This window comes from Musa acuminata, chromosome BXJ2-4, assembly GCF_036884655.1.
Source record: "Musa acuminata AAA Group cultivar baxijiao chromosome BXJ2-4, Cavendish_Baxijiao_AAA, whole genome shotgun sequence".
In the NCBI taxonomy this organism is placed as follows: Eukaryota; Viridiplantae; Streptophyta; class Magnoliopsida; order Zingiberales; family Musaceae; genus Musa; species Musa acuminata.
In genome coordinates, this window is record NC_088341.1 from 18,462,606 (window position 1) to 18,479,755 (window position 17,150).

Here is a 17,150-nt window from a genome sequence, read left to right on the forward strand (position 1 = left end):
AGTGGTACCGCCTAGGGCAGACTGACACTGGACGGTGGTATTGCCCAGTGCAGGTGGTGGTACCACCCGTGCCCGGGGAACCGGGATGGAAAAATTTTAGGCTCTAAGTTTGAATTAACTTGAAGCCTATAAATACCCCTCTCATCCCTGGTTAAAGCACACAAGCACAGAGAGTCTAAAAAGAAAGAAACGCTGCTAAAATCTTGTATGATCTCCTCTCCCTCTTTTAAGTGTTAGACTAGTTTAAGAGAGGAGTAAGTGAGTGCTTGTAAGGGTTATCTCCTAAACCTGGTAAAAGGAGAAGAGGGGTGTAAAAGGTGATTGGCCTTCGCCTATTGAAGGAAGGCCTTTAGTAAACGCCGATGACCTTGTCGGAGGAGGAAGCCAAAAGTGGATATAGGTCAAGATTGACCGAACCACTCTAAATCTCGGTTTACATTTACTTTCTACTATTTATCTTAACTGCAAACTACCTCCATCACTTTACATCAACTACACTTCTGTATGCTTTCAATTTAAGTTAAGTTTCCGAAAATGGTTTTACGTCGGAAATGATTTTATCGTACAGAAGTTTTTAAACCGTTGTAGTTTTTACCGCTACACTAATTCACCCCCCCTCTTAGTGCTGACCCTGATCCTAACAGCGTTAGGCTGCAGCGAATGGTTGCGGTGGCGGAGAGAAGAAGACAATCATTGTTCACCAAGTATTGTTTGAGATGAAGCTGTTGTGATGCGATTGAGGGGCGAAGACATCACCGCGAGGAGAGATGGTCGAGCGATTGCGACTGCGACCTAAGGGGAGGCGGTGGACTCCGACCAGGAAGCGGTCGCATGGCTGCGATGGGAGGTAACTACTAGAGTGAGGATGACTATAAAGAATTGGTCATTGCTCCGTCGGTTTGTAAGAACCAACGTAGAAAGGAAGAAGTAGAAGATGTGCCACCGAGAGGAAGAATGCCCTTGTTGCTTCAGATTAATGTTGCTAGAGGTGCGCCGAGGCAGAGGAAATGATAGGCGGCCTTAAAGAAAATCCGTCGTCTCTAGTAGGAGAACACTGGCAGCGGTGAATGAAGCTACGATTTGGTTGACAACGAAAAGAACAGGCCACCAAGCATACCAATGAAATAGGGGAATTTTGGCATGAACAAGGGCTACGATGGGGAGATCTACCAGTAGTGATTCGGTGGTCGACAGTAGAGTCTTAGCGGAATCAGATCGGGAGATCGGATCGATAGCGATGGCAGAGAGGTGGTTTGCTGTTGCTAGTGAGGATGATGGTGAGGATGGAGCAATAGGTGAGGGAAGAAGCACTAGTGTCTACAATGCTAGAGGTACCAGTGCAAAGTGGCAGCGTCAGCGTCGGACAACGATAAGAGAGTTTGCTCTAGGCAAGCAGCAGTGTAAAGAATTAAACAAATAAGATAGAAGATAGAAATTGTAGAAGAAGCTATATTCCTCGTTGTGATGTTTTCAGTATTTATACATGTATACAGGCGCATATATGTTGTAGATGTCGTTGCCACCGTAGTTTCCGTATAGCATATCCAGCAAAAGATCACAGGAATCATCTTCTGGTACGCTCAAGTTGCAAGTCTGCTTATGCGATGATAGAGGCCATCAGAGATAACTGCATGAGACCATGCGTAATCCACCAAGCCGGCAGAATCCGTTTCCTCATCGATTGCCGCATTCCCGATCTGAACCGAGACAAGAAAACCCCATCATCTGCAAAGGTTTCGAGTGCCAGCAACACGAGATTCACATACAGATATTGTTCGTACCATGAATCCTTTAAGGTTTATGCGATCTTCCTCCTTGCTCTTCTTGTTTGCTTCGTAGATGTTCTCAGCGAGTCGTGGAACATAATGCCCTGAGCAAACAAAACCGTTAGGATCGACGGTAGGAGGAGAAGAAGATGGTGCGGTTTTCTTCCTGCGTAGCTTTACCGTTAGGATCGGCGGTAGGGGGAGAAGAATATGGTGCGGTTTTCTACCTGCGTAGCTTTCTCCAGCGATGTAGAACTCGTGGGACTTGAACTGCGGGAACCTCTTAAACCAGTTCAAGAGAAAAGCATGCGCGTCGATTGCCGTAACGCAGTGAGAAGATCAAAGATTATATTGTCATCAATGACAGGGTTAATCGTCGGACTTACCAGTGAGTTCGTCGCCGGCGCCATCGCAGTCGGAACTTGTGTTCGTGTAGGAAAATCCAACGCCAAACGGAGACTCGAGGAACAGCAAATTTGCCTCGGTGATTTGGAGCAGTGTCACAGAAAAGAACAAACTTTGAATCTCTGCATGCTTACTAGGAACTATTGTTGCATGCTTGCTTACCTTTGTTCCAGGAATATTCATTGAGCCCGAGCTCCGGAACACCCTTCTGCATCAAGAACGGGCCGAGCTCCTCCACCGCTCCATTGCCGATGGAAGAACAACCAGGCCCCGAACATAACACAGCGATCGATATCAGTCCGAGCAACGACGCCGTCAGTCGGCAGAAGAGACTCCCCCACCTCCATTAAGCCACAGAAGGAGGGGCTTCTTCTCCACGTCTTGGGTGGCTTCGAAGAACCAGTAGAATAGCGCTCTGCCGTGGGACTCGTGGACCGTCACGTACCCTGAGTACTGCCGGAAGCTCACCTCCGGCTGCCCGCGAAGCCGGCTGACGAGATCAAACTTGTGTTCCTGTTCCTCCTCCTCCTCGTACAGGACCTTTCTCGAGTGGCCCAAGGCGGCGGCAGAAAGTGAGAGAAGCAGCAGAACGCAGAGTGCGTGAGATTTAGAGGCGAAGGCAGCCATGATTAATTAATGTGTTTGATTTGACTGCACTTCTTTTCTTGATTTCTTGAGGTTTTCTTATAGCTTATATATATATATATATATATATATATATATATATATAGAGAGAGAGAGAGAGAGAGAGAGAGAGAGAGTGAGAGATGAGGGGACGAATCTTGGTTGCGGAGGGGATCGTGGACGAGCTTCTTCTCTGTTTTGAGGGGAAGAATATTGTTATATTCTTCTTCTCCTATCAAAAGGGCGCCGATCTTGTGGTTCATTCCAGCATTCTTTTTCTCATCTCGTATCATAACAGAGGCCGATTCACGCAACTTGTGAGGAGGCGTCTCTCGTGTGATCCCGCATCGCTCGTATCGTCCCCCTTTCCCCGAAATCGCACCTCCTTCATCCTATCGAGTGATTGATTCATTTCCCGTCATGCAAAAAAGAAGTACTCCTACACTCGAACCCGTGATTATCCGGTTTGATTTGGGTTAAATTAAACCGGTTAGGATTAATACATGTCAATTTGTTGTCGCGCCTCGCCGATGCAGCGCACATCGAACGGGTCGATTGGGTGACTCATGACATGACGCGGCATTTGCGGGGGGCTTATAGCTTGGTGGAGGGAGCCGCAACGGAAAGGAAGCAGTTTCCTTGCACGCATCAACCTGTGCATTGAGATCCGACCGTTCACTCCCCCCACGCTTCCCCTGCGCTCCCCCGTCCCAGAGTTCTTTCCTGTACTCCCATACCCAGATCGTAATCCGGTGGGTCGCGTGGCCCAGCTATGGGCCCCGGCGCCTTCCAATGACAACAGTGGTAGTGGTTAACGGCCTCGGGCACCCTCGGTCTCGTCCCCCCGGTTTCTCTTCCCCCTATCTCGTGATAATATCTTCTATTCTCTCACCAACCCGCAGCCAGTCGCCCTCTTCTCTGCGCTTCGAGTTCGCAGTCGCGAAAACGACACTGCACGCACCAGAGGAGGAATACCTCTCTCTCTTCCACGATCGCCGAAGGAGGAAGGAGAGAGGAGACGGGTGGAGAAAGGAAGTCCGGCGCCGCCGTTGCTATTGCTGCTGTCGGATGCGCTCGCAGGTCTCGTCCCCTCTCCTCTCTGTCTTGGATTAATTTGGGTTCCCTCCAGCCCGAGGATTCTGGCGTTCCCGTGCTCTAAAGTTAGTAAATGCTTCTCCTATATCGAGTGCGATGATTCCGATTGTTACTGTTCTTAGTAAAACAGGCTGTCTTTCTTCCCTTTCCTAATCCCTTTCCTTTTTGATCTTCCCCTTTCCGTCTCTTTCTTGTTCGATCGGAAATGATTTGTATCCGCCGCGTTGCTTTGCCCGGCGCGCGCATGCTTGCGGTGGAGTCTCTCCGGTCGGTGGTTGTTGTCGCGCTCTTTTGTATGTAGTCATCTCGATCTTTTCAATTCTGTTGCCTGTTCTTCAAATTTATGCGTCAATCCTGGATTTTTGATTGAGGTGATTACGTGGGAGGGACGATTTAGCCTTCTTTTTCTTCTCTGCCGGTACGGGTGCCTTTGGCTATAGGGCAGTGGGGGTTTTGTGGTTAGAGTTTGCAGTTTGTTGTCATGCTTCCGACGTTGTGCACGCTCCTCCCAATCGAAGATTTCTGAAATGTTGAGATTTCTTTCATTCGACGTTCTTTCCGAATTCATGTGTATGTAAAAATTGGGGAAGATAGTTCTCTGGAGGTTTCATTCTGCGGTGTAAATAGTTTGTTTTTCGTGTGGTATTTAATGGCATAGTTGGCTATCTTTCCTTAAAGAACATCGTTGCACGTCAGGAATTTCATTTTGGTTTCCCTCATCTTCTTCCCTCTGATGTATGAACTTTGTTAAGAAGACTGTGACCGATGGGTTCTTGGTCGGGAATTCGATTTTTGGAACTTAGGTCTTCATTTTCAGCTACAGGCTTCGTATTTCCGTTCTTTCATGCTCTATTTCCCTGTATTTTTGGCCTAAGAGCTCATCTCATGTTGACCAATTATTCTCCTGTATAATTTTCTACAATGCATCTTAAAATATAGATGACAGTTTGGACTTGATTTTGCTGCCTTACCAGGGTTTGGCTGGTTTTCCTTTGTTGTGGAACACTTATTTATGAATAGATGAAACATGAATTTTGATCAAAGATCATTATGCAAATCAATAAACATAGTGCCAACAGGGCTTTGGAATGGCATGCAAAGGTGATATAATTTTGGAGAATTTAATGTGTTGGCTAGCACAGCCTTGTGGAATGGCATAGGCAAGTATTTCACAGGACTAGGATCAGGGTGGGTTGTGCTAGTGACCAAACCTTGCTTTTAACAGTTGAATTGCAATTGAATATTTTCTACCTTTTTAAGATCTACACAATTGACCGATCAGACCAGTACACTCATTACTGATTATTTGTTAACCGGTTTATTCTTTCTATAATTTTATATTATATGGTGATAATCTGAATGGTTCAACGTGGAGAGTTGTACATATGGAATTTGAGTATACATATCCTGGCATTTCATCATAAGTCAATATTACTCAGTATCCTTCTGATCTTGGAGTATGATAATGGCAGTAACATCGTTTAACCTTGGAAAATTATGGATGAGTTGAGCTGCTTTTTTGTCTTTGCCTCTAGGCCTTGCTTTCAGTACTACTTTCATTTTTGGGTCATTTTTTTTTATCCCTAAAATGAAGTTCATGCTAAATTGCGGTCTTGATGGACTGTGATTTTACCTGAAAAAGAAAGAACTTATTATTGTAAAATGTAGCTTAATTTTCCTTTCCATGACATCCTATGTAGCTTGAGAATGGGCATGATAAGCTGTTTCCAGGGTTTATGATTCATGCTGATGGTGCATCTTTATTTGTATGCATGTTTGGTTGATCGTTGTCTGTTTATTGCATGTCAATGAGAAGGGTATGTGCCTTGTGGCATTTAGCACGAGATTATCATGAGAAATTTTTGCATGGGTTAACTGGAAATATTGGTTTCATTGAAGAGTAAACAACTTTTTCAAGTCTTGTGGCATCTTCTTTTATTAGAAATTTAGTGATAATAGCATGAGATTATCATGAGAATTTTTGCATGGGTTAACTGGAAATATTGGTTTCATTGAAGAGTAAACAACTTTTCCGAATCTCATGGCATCTTCTTTTATTAGTAATTTAGTGATAATTTACATGTATTTTTTAGGAGACTTAATGATAACAATCATAATGGCCTTATCTTCTGTATATTTGAGCAAATTGTTGGCTGTTTTATGGAAGAATTATCTTTCATGCACTTTGATTTGGGATACCATGAAGAAGTTTGTTTTGTCAATTGAAATGCAGTGCATTGGAAACCTCTCCAGTTGTAGCAATATTATTTAGAACTTACTAAACCATATACAAATATGTCTTGTCTACTGCATCAATATGTTCCTATAGTCAGTAAAAACCTACTTCGTAGGCTATAGAATTGTTTTCACTTTTTTTACTAATCTTTTTCCCAAAATAGTTTTTACATTTGAATTTTTCATTTTGTCCTATCATGTTAATAATATTCTTGTTTGCATGACATCCCCAAGTATGTAGGTTCACTTTGGAGGTTCAAGCTGTTAAATCGCAATCAAAATACAGAAGGAACACAAATTCAAGTAACTATTGGTTAATTGATTTTATTTTTCAAAAATTTAATTCTCTGCTGCCAAAATTTTGAAATGAAAACCCTAAAGCTGTCATTGCAATAGTTGAATAAAATTGCACTCACTAATGATACTACCCAATTTCTTGGATTTTTTAAAATTATCTAGTCTTTTTTTAGCATTGATGAAGAAGCAGTTAATACAAAAGCAAGCACTATGCAGGCAAAATCTAATTTGCTTGATACAAAAGAATCATGTACTGCTCTTTTTCAAATTTAAAACTTCTTAGAGAGCTCCTTAATTTGACAAATAGCCTAACATACACATTTTCTTAAAGAATATTTAACTTTTCAATTTTCCTCCATTGTGTGCTTGTGATCTTAGATATTTTGTTGACCTTTTCTGCTGTTTTAGTTAAGTGACATTGCTTATTGGTTTATGTGCATTTAGTTAATCTCTTTGTGTATAGACAGGCACGATTGACAATGCCCTATGAACATGGGAGGACAGACAGTATCTTCGAAAAGTCTGCAGACAGGAGAATCCGTAGTACCTTTAGGAGATCAATAGATCAGAACAATTACCAGTCTTGTTCAAAGGTTGGTGATTTTGTTGTGTGGAATATTGTTTTAAATGCTTCTTTTCATGTCATAGGTTTCTGACGATGCATGCACACATTTTTCTTCAGGAATTCGGCTTTAGGAGTTCTGAACAGAGGTAATTTTGTTTTTGTCATCACATTATTTACCACCTTAGCCATGTTGACTTTGTTAGATGGACCACTCTGATCTCTGTTGAATTTTGTTCTCCCATTTGTGTTTGGTTCTTATTGATATTTTCAAAGTGGTCATACCAAGGCTTTGTCATTTTTTTATAAAGTTTAGGTGGCATTTATTTTTCTACATTTTAGATAAAATTATTAATTTCGTTCTTGCATTAGGTGGATCTCTATGGACTCAACTTTCCTCGTGATTCAAAGTCATATTACAATCAAGAAGGAACAAAGAATTTCCTTGATTCAAAATGTTTTAAACCCCTAGATAGCTAGTCTTTCCTGGATAATCACCTCTTGAGAGGCATAGTTTAAAGGATTTGGTATGCGGCCGGAGGACTCAAAGAAAGTACAAAGAAATGATATAAATGCTTGCATTTCAGTTAAGGATTACCATATTGACATATTGAGGTGTATTTATCAGCACATCTCGTGCATATAAGCTGTCAATGTTGGATGATGTGTTGGTGGAGGTTTTCCAATAACACTTATGCAATGCATTTAGTTTATGCTGATTGGCACGGGGCCCATGCTGACGAATTATCTGCATGAGGCATCTACAAGAGAAAGGAAATCTCTCTCTCCCTCTGTCACTCACTCTCTGCTGGACTCTCCCCAGTCATAGGATTCCTTTTACTCATGTTAAAGACTAAAAGACTAAGGAGTCCTTAAAAAGAAAAGTCGAAGACACTTGTTGAAGATTTTAAATGTCAAATACAGTACCATGCATTCATAATAACCAATAAATCATAGATATGTTATCTCTAGGAAGGTGTAGGAATTTTTTAAAGGACCAGGCACTTGCTTTGTATCTGAAACTAAAAAGGCAGCAGGTGCATAAGTTGCTTGTTGACTTGGGTTGACAAACTTACTACATTTGCTCTCCTGTAATTCTGTTCTTTTAGAATTCTTTTTCAGATGTTTCAAATGCTGTCTAGTTCCTTATGTAATTAGTATTTGGTTTGCTCTTTGTAGCTAATCCTATACTTCCTACCTCGGTAATTTCTGTTTTTAACAGATGAAAATGGCCTGTGCTATATTTTGACCTTTTATGTTTATCTCTCTGTATATATTATTTTTGCATTTTCCTTCTTAATTCAGAATGTGACATCTATTGATTCTATTCTACAATTGCTTGTCAGGTTGCCTTTATTGACAATCATTTTCCTTGACACTCATGCATCCAGGAAAGTGTCACCTTTTCCTTCACTCTTGCCAGGCGAATTTTGTAGAAAGAATTTTGAATCTATATCTTCCTCTAATATGGAAAATTCCAAGTCACCATCTCCAAATGTGTTCAAGGATCCTGTGATGTTAAATTCATCTTGCATTTCCAGTGAGGCAAGTAGTTTGGACCACTCTGACAGCAGGAACAAATTATCCAATTCTCTAGACAGTTCAACTACTTCTCTTCCTGGCTGCTTAATATCAGGTAATTCTTCTGGTTCAGTTTGTGATAACCCAAGTGCAGTTGGGTCAGATTTTTTGGTAAGTGCTATTCCAAAGGTGGACAAGAGAGTTAAAAGAAATTCACGAAAGAAAGGGAAAAAAAAAGGAAAGCAGTATAAACGAATTGCATCCAGAAAGGTTTTGACTGACTCAAATGTTCAATGTGAGGAAAACAACTATAGCGCATCTGCTTTTGAAACATCTGAAAGCAGTAGTCTATCTTCTTCAGCCAAACATGTTTTAGATATTAAATTGTCAGATGAGGCAACACCCCCTGATTTGTTGTTTACTGATGTCACTGTAGAGAAGGATGATAGCGCAAATAATGTTGAATTCGTTGACTGTTCAACAACCTTATTGTCATGTACATCTTACAGCGATGAGATGGATGATTTTGAACCAGTTTCTTCACCTCAGATATTTGCTCGTGATGAATTCGGATGCAACACTACAGCTTATCTGGATTTATCAAGCACAATTAAAGATGCAGTAATGGTTCCATTTTCATCTGATGGGAGCACTAGAGAAGTAGTTTTTAAAGAAAACAACATTTTTCATGATAATTTCTCAAGCATCTCTATGGATAATTATAATTCCGTGGTTGATTCATCTTTTGATGGTTCTAACAGTGATATTGGCGAGAACTCTAGTGATGACACTGTGATGCGGTCACCTGTCAAGGATGAAAGTCAACCGAGTTCTTCAGAAGGTGAAATATTTTCACCTTCTAAAGAGCTTATACAACATGAATCCTCATCTCACACAACTGTAAATTTATGCAGTGTGAATACTGACATATCAAATAACTGTTACACCAGTGATGCCTATTTGTCAAATGATGTCCTTGATGCTTGCAGCAGTACTGAAAGAGCTGATTGCAGCAGTCAGGCTGGCAGCAACGATGACTTCCATCCTGTTATAGCTGGAAAGCGAGGTAGAAGGTCTAGAAGAATTATTGGCAATGGTAGTTTAAATGGAACAAACAGATATTTTACTGCAAACAATCATGGTCACACAGGTAAAGATAATAATTACTCCATATGGCAGAAGGTCCAGAAGATTGAAAGGAAGGAAGGTGCTTCTAAACCTAATAATGTCAGTGTTTTGTCTTCTCATGGTGAGGTTTCATCCAAGGAAACCAAGACAAAAATGAAACTTGATAAATTTGTTGGGCTAAAGCAAAAACAGTGTGGAACAACCTACAGATACCCTTGTCCAGATGATACATTTAAGATAGAGGCAAGCCAAGCAGCACCCAATTGTCCTAAGACAGTTCAACCTCTATCTAAATCCGCAGTTGGAAACTCAGTAAATAGTGTGAAAAGCAAATCTAGTTCAGCTGTGAAACATGCAAATCAATGTAATATTAGTGGATCTCATACTGGTAAGAGTGACATGGACAAAGCCTTGAAGCATCATGTTCAGCAAAAAGAATGTTTGCGGAATTCATCATTCACAGCTGTTGATAAAGACCACAACATAGGATTTAGATCACCTAACAATAGCTTTTCCCAAAGATGTTTGGCTAAGCCAACTGATGACTGTTGTCAACCAGAACCAGAGAAGGAAATACATGTGCATACTGAGGAGGCAACGCCACCAAGAAACACATGCAATGGAGTTTGTCTTATGGATTTGCCAGCTGTTCATAGTGAAATTGGCCAAACTCCAACAACAATGAATCAGATTGGTCACAGGCAGATTGAAGGTAATTCCGAAGTTGGTCCTACAAAGTACCGAGAATCTAGCAGCCTGTCAAGCAGTGCTGGGAATCTGATACAGAAGTGGGTCCCAGTGGGGAGAAAAGATTCCGTATATTCAGATACGGGCTATTTTGAAAAGGTTTCTATCACAGATGATGCAGTTACTGATCGATCATATCCAAATGCTGCTGGACTGGTGGGTTCAAGTTTGAATAAATTATTTTCTGTTTCCAAGGATGGAGAATTCTCAAATCCTGGAGCTAGTAAATTGATCAAAAAGTTGAGCAGCTGCCCTCGTTCAGCTGAAGCTTCTGATCTACATGCTGAGATCAATTTCCAAACAAATGAAATGAAAGACAAGGAATTTAACAGTGTTGCAACTGAATTAGACAAGATAATACAAGCTGTTAATGATGCCTACAAATTGCAGACCATGGCAGAAGTTGTTCAATTGGTAACTGGCCATCCATGTGCTAACTTCGAGAAATTTCTTTTTCTTGCCTCCCCAGTCATTAGAAAAACACAACATAGCAGAAGCTGCAGCAGTTGTTTTCCAGAACAACTAATAAGTAACTCTTTTTGCTGCCATCAGATTCCTAACATTGCCTTGAAGAGCATTTGGCAGTGGTATGAAGAGCCTGGCTGCTTTGGGTTGGAAGTGAGGGCACACGATTATTGCAATTCTAGAAGGCAACATAATGGTCGTTCTGAGTTTACTGCATATTTTGTACCTTATCTTTCTGCTGTTCAATTATTTGGAAAATCCAGGAGTGCCAGATATTGCAATAGGAGTGGAGAGGCAGCCATAACTTGTGAGGAAGATAAGAGAGAAAAATATTTGGGCTCTTTCCCAAACTTATCGATGTTATTGCCCCAACCTCTTAAGGACACAAATGCTTGCTTATCAGAATCATCTTCTTCTGCTGCAGAGGAGATTTTTGATAAAAGCATTCACATGGATCATGCGGAGCTTTTTTTTGAATATTTTGAATCTGACCAGCCTCCTTGGCGACGTCCATTGTATGAGAAGTAAGTCATTATATTTTATAACATTTTCTTTATCATCCGATAATTGATCAATTTTCTTATAGAGTATTTGTTTTTTGAATGTTTCCTTGGAACTTCTTTTTTTCTTTGTTAGCATTGCTAATATGCTTCCACCAGTCCTCCCTACCATCTCTGACTTGTTCAACATCATGCTTTAGGATCTCAAAAATAGAATCAGAAAACTGATCATCCTATGTTCCTATTATTTCTCCAGCAAAGCTTTGTTTTCCAGTCGAGGTAGATCATATGTGGGACATTCTGAAATTGGTTTTGAACTATTTAATAACTGGTTAATCTTTTTGTTGTAGAGATATATTGAGTCCCATATTGTTGCTTTAACTTGATCATTTTTCAAAATATTCAAATATTGAATCAGTAAATGGAGCACAAACTTTTTAGGACTTGATGCGTTCTAACATGGATGTCTTTTATCCTTGAGAGTATTTTCTGATGTATCTGCTGCAATGCATATTGTATGTTGGTCTTTATTGAAGGTTCTTTCAGGTCCCTTGTTAAAAGTGTTATTCAACTGATCTTGTTTATAGGGAACACATTAGTTGTGTTTCTCAGTTGATCTTGTTGTTTTCTAAGTAGGTATATCACATCTATTTTATGCTCAGAATGCATGGAAGATGAGATTTGATACCAGTAAGAAGGTGCATAAAAGTCCTCATGAAGTTTGGCTGATAACTAGAAAATTTACTAACCATGCAACTGTTTCATGATGCCTGACTCACCATGGAAATGTGAATTACATTTTTTTTCATATCCTAAACACTGAGAAAAGAGTCTGATGTTTCGTTACTGTCTCATCTGGTTCTATTAAATGCGTACTTACAAAGTTACGATTGTGAGATTATCTGAGATTTCTATACTGCTTTTTTACCCTGAAAATTAGTTTATATCATGACTATATAATCCACGACTCATGTTGGAAATGGAACCAAGGATTCAGCAGTTTACTGAAAAGAAATGTGTGTAATTCATTCACTGATATAAGTAAATGGAAAAGCACACCACGTCTCTCCTTTTCGTGGATTCACCTGTAAGTTTGATAATTTCCAACATCTTTTCGATGTTCAGATGGCTTACATGTAGGTTGCCTGCAGGATCTGTTCCTGTTGATCCCATGTCTAGTTTTGCACCAGCTGTGTTAGAGGTGCCTAACCTTTCTTGTCTCATATCTATTTTTCTCTTTTAATTCAGGATCAAGGAACTGGTATCTGGAGATAAATTACCTGCTAGCCGCATATTTGGAGATCCGTTGAAGCTGGAATCTCTTAACCTGCATGACCTTCATCCTGCTTCTTGGTTTGTTTATTATAATACTCTTTTGGTTCAAAATGATCGAACCTTTTTCAGACTGATTTCTACAATTAAGTTGTATTTTTTTCCTTTCAGGTACTGTGTGGCATGGTATCCTATATACCGTATACCTGATGGAAATTTTCATGCTGCTTTTTTGACATATCACTCTCTGGGTCATTTTGTCCATCAAAGTGCCTCGGCATGTGTTCCAGGTGCTTTCACAAATGTAGTTTCTCCAGTTGTAGGTCTGCAGACGTACAGGGATAAGGCACGTCTGCTCTGCATTTTTTATAATATTATTGTTTTGAACTCAAAAGACTCTTTTTAGATCAGAATGAGATTAAGGTAATTCTTTTGCACTAAATGTCAGGTTGAAGGCCTGCCTCAAACTGCACAATGCTTAATTGTGCTTTGTTATATTTAGCCATGATCGAGGAGGCTTCAAGCTGCCCTCATTAGGCAATGTAGTTTTAAGTTATTTTATTCATTTGTTCCTGCTGCTATTTTCGGCAACTGCTCTTGTTGTGAAGGGATGCACACAATGTAGAAAATTTAGGTATTGAATTAGCATCTGCATATCCACCATGTTATCATCAAACACATAAAATATTGATCTTGTCAAAGAAGCAATAACTTTATCATCAATAGAACCATCGATAGCTTCTGCAATGCATATATCACATGCAATACCAATAAGGATCTAATAGAATATATAGTAGTGACTTAATTGTTTGCCTGTGGTTTAGTATTCAAACAAAAACGTAAAAATTCTAGCCGAAGAGTATAAGCACTTGCTTTTCTTTGACTATGTTTAGGTGCAGAGATGATGACAAAACTGGGATGTTGAAGAGGTAAAAAACAATTAAGCATTTGATTTTTTTGGATTAAGAATAGTAAGGTGCAGAGACCAAGACAAATGAGGAGGTTGAATTGGTGAAAGAATGTGATGAATAAAAAAGAAGAGAGAATGGTAAGCGATTTTGAAAATGGGAAAGAGTAGATGCTCTTTTACCCTCTGGGTTCTATGAGAAGCAGAGAGCTCATCTGAAAATTGTACTAACCGTAGAACAGAAAGGCCGGGGAGAGCGAGATGAAGAAACTACTATGGATAGCGAAGCTAGTGGATCCAGGAATTTTTTTTAAATATTTTATTTTTTATGCTTTAACTGTATTGTTGGCTATCTAATTCTTCACCTGCAATGTGCATTCTAGCCCTTGTTTGTCCTCTGGCCATGTTTTAACTGTATTGTTGGCTATCCAGGAAAACCTTGCTCAATTGTTGCGCTTTTCTGTTGGCATGAAAATTTAGATAGACTCCTTTTTGGTTGGTCTTGATTATGATGACTATAAATCTGACATTAATCTTCTATACATGGTAAGTCTTCAAACAAGAAAATTTTAGTTCAAGGAGGAACTTGCCCGGAAATCTGTAAGGTTGGCTGGAGGAAGATCCATCGCCATATTTGCAGTTCTAGTTCAAACTTGAGAAACGAACCAAAATTTCCATGACAGAAGAGTAGTTCAGTGCTTAACAAAGTAATTTGTACTTCTATTTGTTAAAGAAAAACACATTTGTGATACTGTGTTACCTGCTATGGTTTGTGTTAGTTCCCACAACATTGTTTCTCAATGTCTGCTATGGTTTGTGTAAGTTCCCACAACATTGTTTCTCAATGTGCATGCATGCTCTGAATGCAGGGGGAGAATTGGTTTCAGCCAAGGGATATGGATCTGAAGGTTTTCCAGTCTGAAGAAGCACATTTTTCCAACACCTCCGACTTACTGAAGGAGAGGCTGAGGACACTCAAGCAAACTGCATCTGTGATGGCAAGGGCAGTAGTTCATAAGCGCGATCAAAGATCTGCGAACAGGCATCCAGACTATGAGTTCTTTGTGTCACGGAGCTGGTAGATGGTTGTCCATCCTTTTCTCCAAAGATAATATCTCAGAGCTTCTCAGAAATTTTGTAACAATGCTAGAGAATAGTTTAGTGCTAACCCAAAGGGTTCTTTTTCCTTGTAATGTGACGTATGCAGGAACCCGATGTAGGACAGGAATTGCAAGATTTTGAACGTGAATTGTTGTCGTAAGTTTGCATACCCCCGATGTAGAACAGGAAATGTATGATTTTGAACGTGAATTGTTGTCGTAAGAGTTTGCATACCCCCGATGTAGAACAGGAAATATATGATTTTGAACGTGAATTGTTGTCGTAAGTTTTACGCTGTCTGAGCTCTGACTGCAACTGATCTGTTCCTTGCCATCAATCAGTTGAGTACATGCGAAATCTGTAGGTTTGTTTTGGTTCATCTGAAGAAGTGTGGATGATGATATGTGAAAACCATCGGGAGTTCAGGATTATGTGGTGAATGCAGGTCCACAGCATACACGAAATGAAATGGACATGAACCAAATGCGATTGATACTGCATACTTCAATCCATTGAAGAGAGACTGTAATGTTAGCCAAGAACAAGGATTACTGAGGCAAAGAGTACGTGTAATACCCCACACAAGACTACATTACTAGCGAAGGGAAACAAGTTGGGTGATTCATCTCCTACTCCTTTGTGTTGCTACGAGTTGGATCAACCGTGTCATGTTATCATAGGAAGAACCGCCCGTCGCCACAGTTTTGCTTGCCTTCGCGGCGAATTCTTTGGCTCTCCTCCTCCTCTCCTCTCCCTCCTCCCTTCCGTCCATTAACCGCTCCACAACCTCCGCAATCACCTCCCTCTTGACCGCGGATCCCTCTTCCGCCGCTTGTTCCGGCCGCCGCATGGATGTCTTGACGCCGACCGCGACTCCGATCCCGACCGCATCCACGATCAACTTCTGGTTGAGGAATTGCTCCGCGAAGAGCGGCCATGTCGCCATCGGCACGCCCGCACTCGCGCTCTCCAGCGTCGAGTTCCACCCGCAGTGCGTCAAGAAACCACCCACCGCCGGGTGCGACAGGATCATCACCTGCGGCGCCCACCCCAGAATCAAGAGAAACTTTGGGTCAACTCCCCCTTTCTCAAGCTTCTCTTGCATCCATTCCTCCACTGCTTCAACGCCGTTGATGGCCCAGATGAAGGGTCTGTTCGAGGCGAGCAGACCGTATCCCAGCTCCATCAGTTGCTCAGACGCAAGGCTGCCCAAGCTACCGAAACTGACGTAGATCACGGACCGTGGCTTCATCGAATCAAGCCAATCTAAGCACCGGCTCGCATCCACCGACAGCTTCTTACCCCTATCAGCCATGTCCAACCTCCCTGATCTATAACACAGCGACACCGGTCCGATGGTGCACACCTTCTTCCCCGAGGCCGCCGCTAAGCGCTCGGCATATCCTGGCTCCAGGTCGTCGAAACTGTTGACGAGGACACCGTCCATGGCGAGTTCGCCCTCTCGTACTTCGTTGCACATCTCCATGAAATGAGGCAACAACTGGAAATGAACTGGTAGTTGTTGCCTGGCGATCTCGAACTGAAATGGCAAGCCCGGGAGCAGGAAGGGCTCGGTCGGCGACGACGCGCGCTCATGGGGCCTGTAACGGTAGAGGTTGTGCATGCAAAAGAGTGCGAAGGAGCCAAAGCCGTGGAAGACGAAGCATGGAATGCCGAGCTCACGAGCAACCGCCGGAGTCCACGGGTAGTAGGCACCACAGATGATGCAGCTCGGGGCAAGCGCCTGCTCACGGAGCAGCTCCTCCAATGGCTGCCGCAGAAGCTTGGATCCGTCGTAGAGGTTCGGCATCATGTCGAAGGCAGGCAGGCTGTCCATGCTCTCGCAGCCCTCCGGTAGGCCCACCTCCACGGAGGGGAAGGGGAGGAAGACGAAGCGGATGGGGAGGCCAGAGGTGGCGATGTGATCGATGGTCGGTTTGAGCTGGGCGGCATTGGCTGGCGTCATCACGATGGTGACCGTGACGCCGCCGCGCTCCGCAAGCAAGCGGCCGATGTCGATCATGGGAATCGTGTGGCTCGTGCCCAGCCATGGGATCAGAACAAAGTGGAGGTCCCGACGACCGGCGATGCTGCTCTCCATGGCTGCCTGCCTTCGTTGTGCGGCGAGCACAAGGGATCGGCGAAGACTGCTTGCAAAACAAGCAACAGACCGAGGTCACGAGTTCCAAGTAGCTTCCTTAATCGATGCATCACGGAAGCGAGTGGCACTTACCAATAGCGTGCGTCCTCTAATTTAATCCGTTTATTGTCGAGCTAATTACATACTATATTAGAACGAACACTAATAGTATAGTAAATTTTATACTTAAAAATTTATATTAAGATCCATATAATTCTGAAAATAAAATAAATAATCTTATTTATAATAATATCATCAACTGTATTGACAAAGAACACGTGATATCAAGATCGGTGTAAAGGTGGTAGATAAAAAGATAATTTTAATATCCCTTTCATTTCTAATAATAAATAGTTTGGTGAGTATGTCGTCCGTCATGAAGAGG

The 17,150-nt window shown here is 41.7% G+C and overlaps 2 protein-coding genes and 1 pseudogene across 7 annotated transcripts; 1 reads left to right on the forward strand and 2 right to left on the reverse strand.

The window, feature by feature from the left end:
- Positions 1–1,580: 1,580 nt before the first annotated feature.
- On the reverse strand, positions 1,581–2,798 carry LOC103974330 (serine carboxypeptidase-like 34; annotated as a pseudogene).
- Positions 2,799–3,648: 850 nt separating this feature from the next.
- LOC135610101 (uncharacterized) lies at positions 3,649–14,917 on the forward strand. 6 transcript variants are annotated; one of them, XM_065104144.1, is made up of 7 exons: positions 3,649–3,875; positions 6,890–7,015; positions 7,105–7,133; positions 8,376–11,369; positions 12,594–12,698; positions 12,789–12,963; positions 14,394–14,917. In XM_065104144.1, the coding sequence occupies exons 1-7, from the start codon at positions 3,864–3,866 to the stop codon at positions 14,604–14,606; spliced, it is 3,654 nt and encodes a 1,217-aa protein (XP_064960216.1). In that variant the 5' UTR covers positions 3,649–3,863; the 3' UTR covers positions 14,607–14,917. The 6 variants fall into 6 exon arrangements, with proteins under 6 accessions (XP_064960216.1, XP_064960217.1, XP_064960219.1 ...); XM_065104145.1 differs by having other exon boundaries at positions 8,331–11,369; positions 12,789–12,907; positions 14,394–14,584; XM_065104147.1 differs by having other exon boundaries at positions 3,650–3,955; positions 6,886–7,015; positions 8,331–11,369.
- A 197-nt stretch (positions 14,918–15,114) lies between these two features.
- On the reverse strand, positions 15,115–16,853 carry LOC103974328 (UDP-glycosyltransferase 73D1-like). The gene has a single exon (XM_009389127.3). It carries the CDS (start codon positions 16,724–16,726, stop codon positions 15,248–15,250), a length of 1,479 nt encoding a protein of 492 aa, XP_009387402.1. The 5' UTR covers positions 16,727–16,853; the 3' UTR covers positions 15,115–15,247.
- Between the last annotated feature and the right edge of the window lie 297 nt (positions 16,854–17,150).

Excerpts from the sequence above, each read along its gene's own strand:
- LOC103974328 (XM_009389127.3), bottom strand. The coding sequence starts at position 16,726 with ATGGAGAGCAGCATCGCCGGTCGTCGGGACCTCCACTTTGTTCTGATC.
- LOC135610101 (XM_065104143.1), top strand. Across the intron at positions 7,016-7,104 it reads ATTACCAGTCTTGTTCAAAG|GAATTCGGCTTTAGGAGTTC; the intron begins GTTGGTGATTTT and ends ATTTTTCTTCAG. Across the intron at positions 12,699-12,788 it reads GACCTTCATCCTGCTTCTTG|GTACTGTGTGGCATGGTATC; the intron begins GTTTGTTTATTA and ends TTTTCCTTTCAG.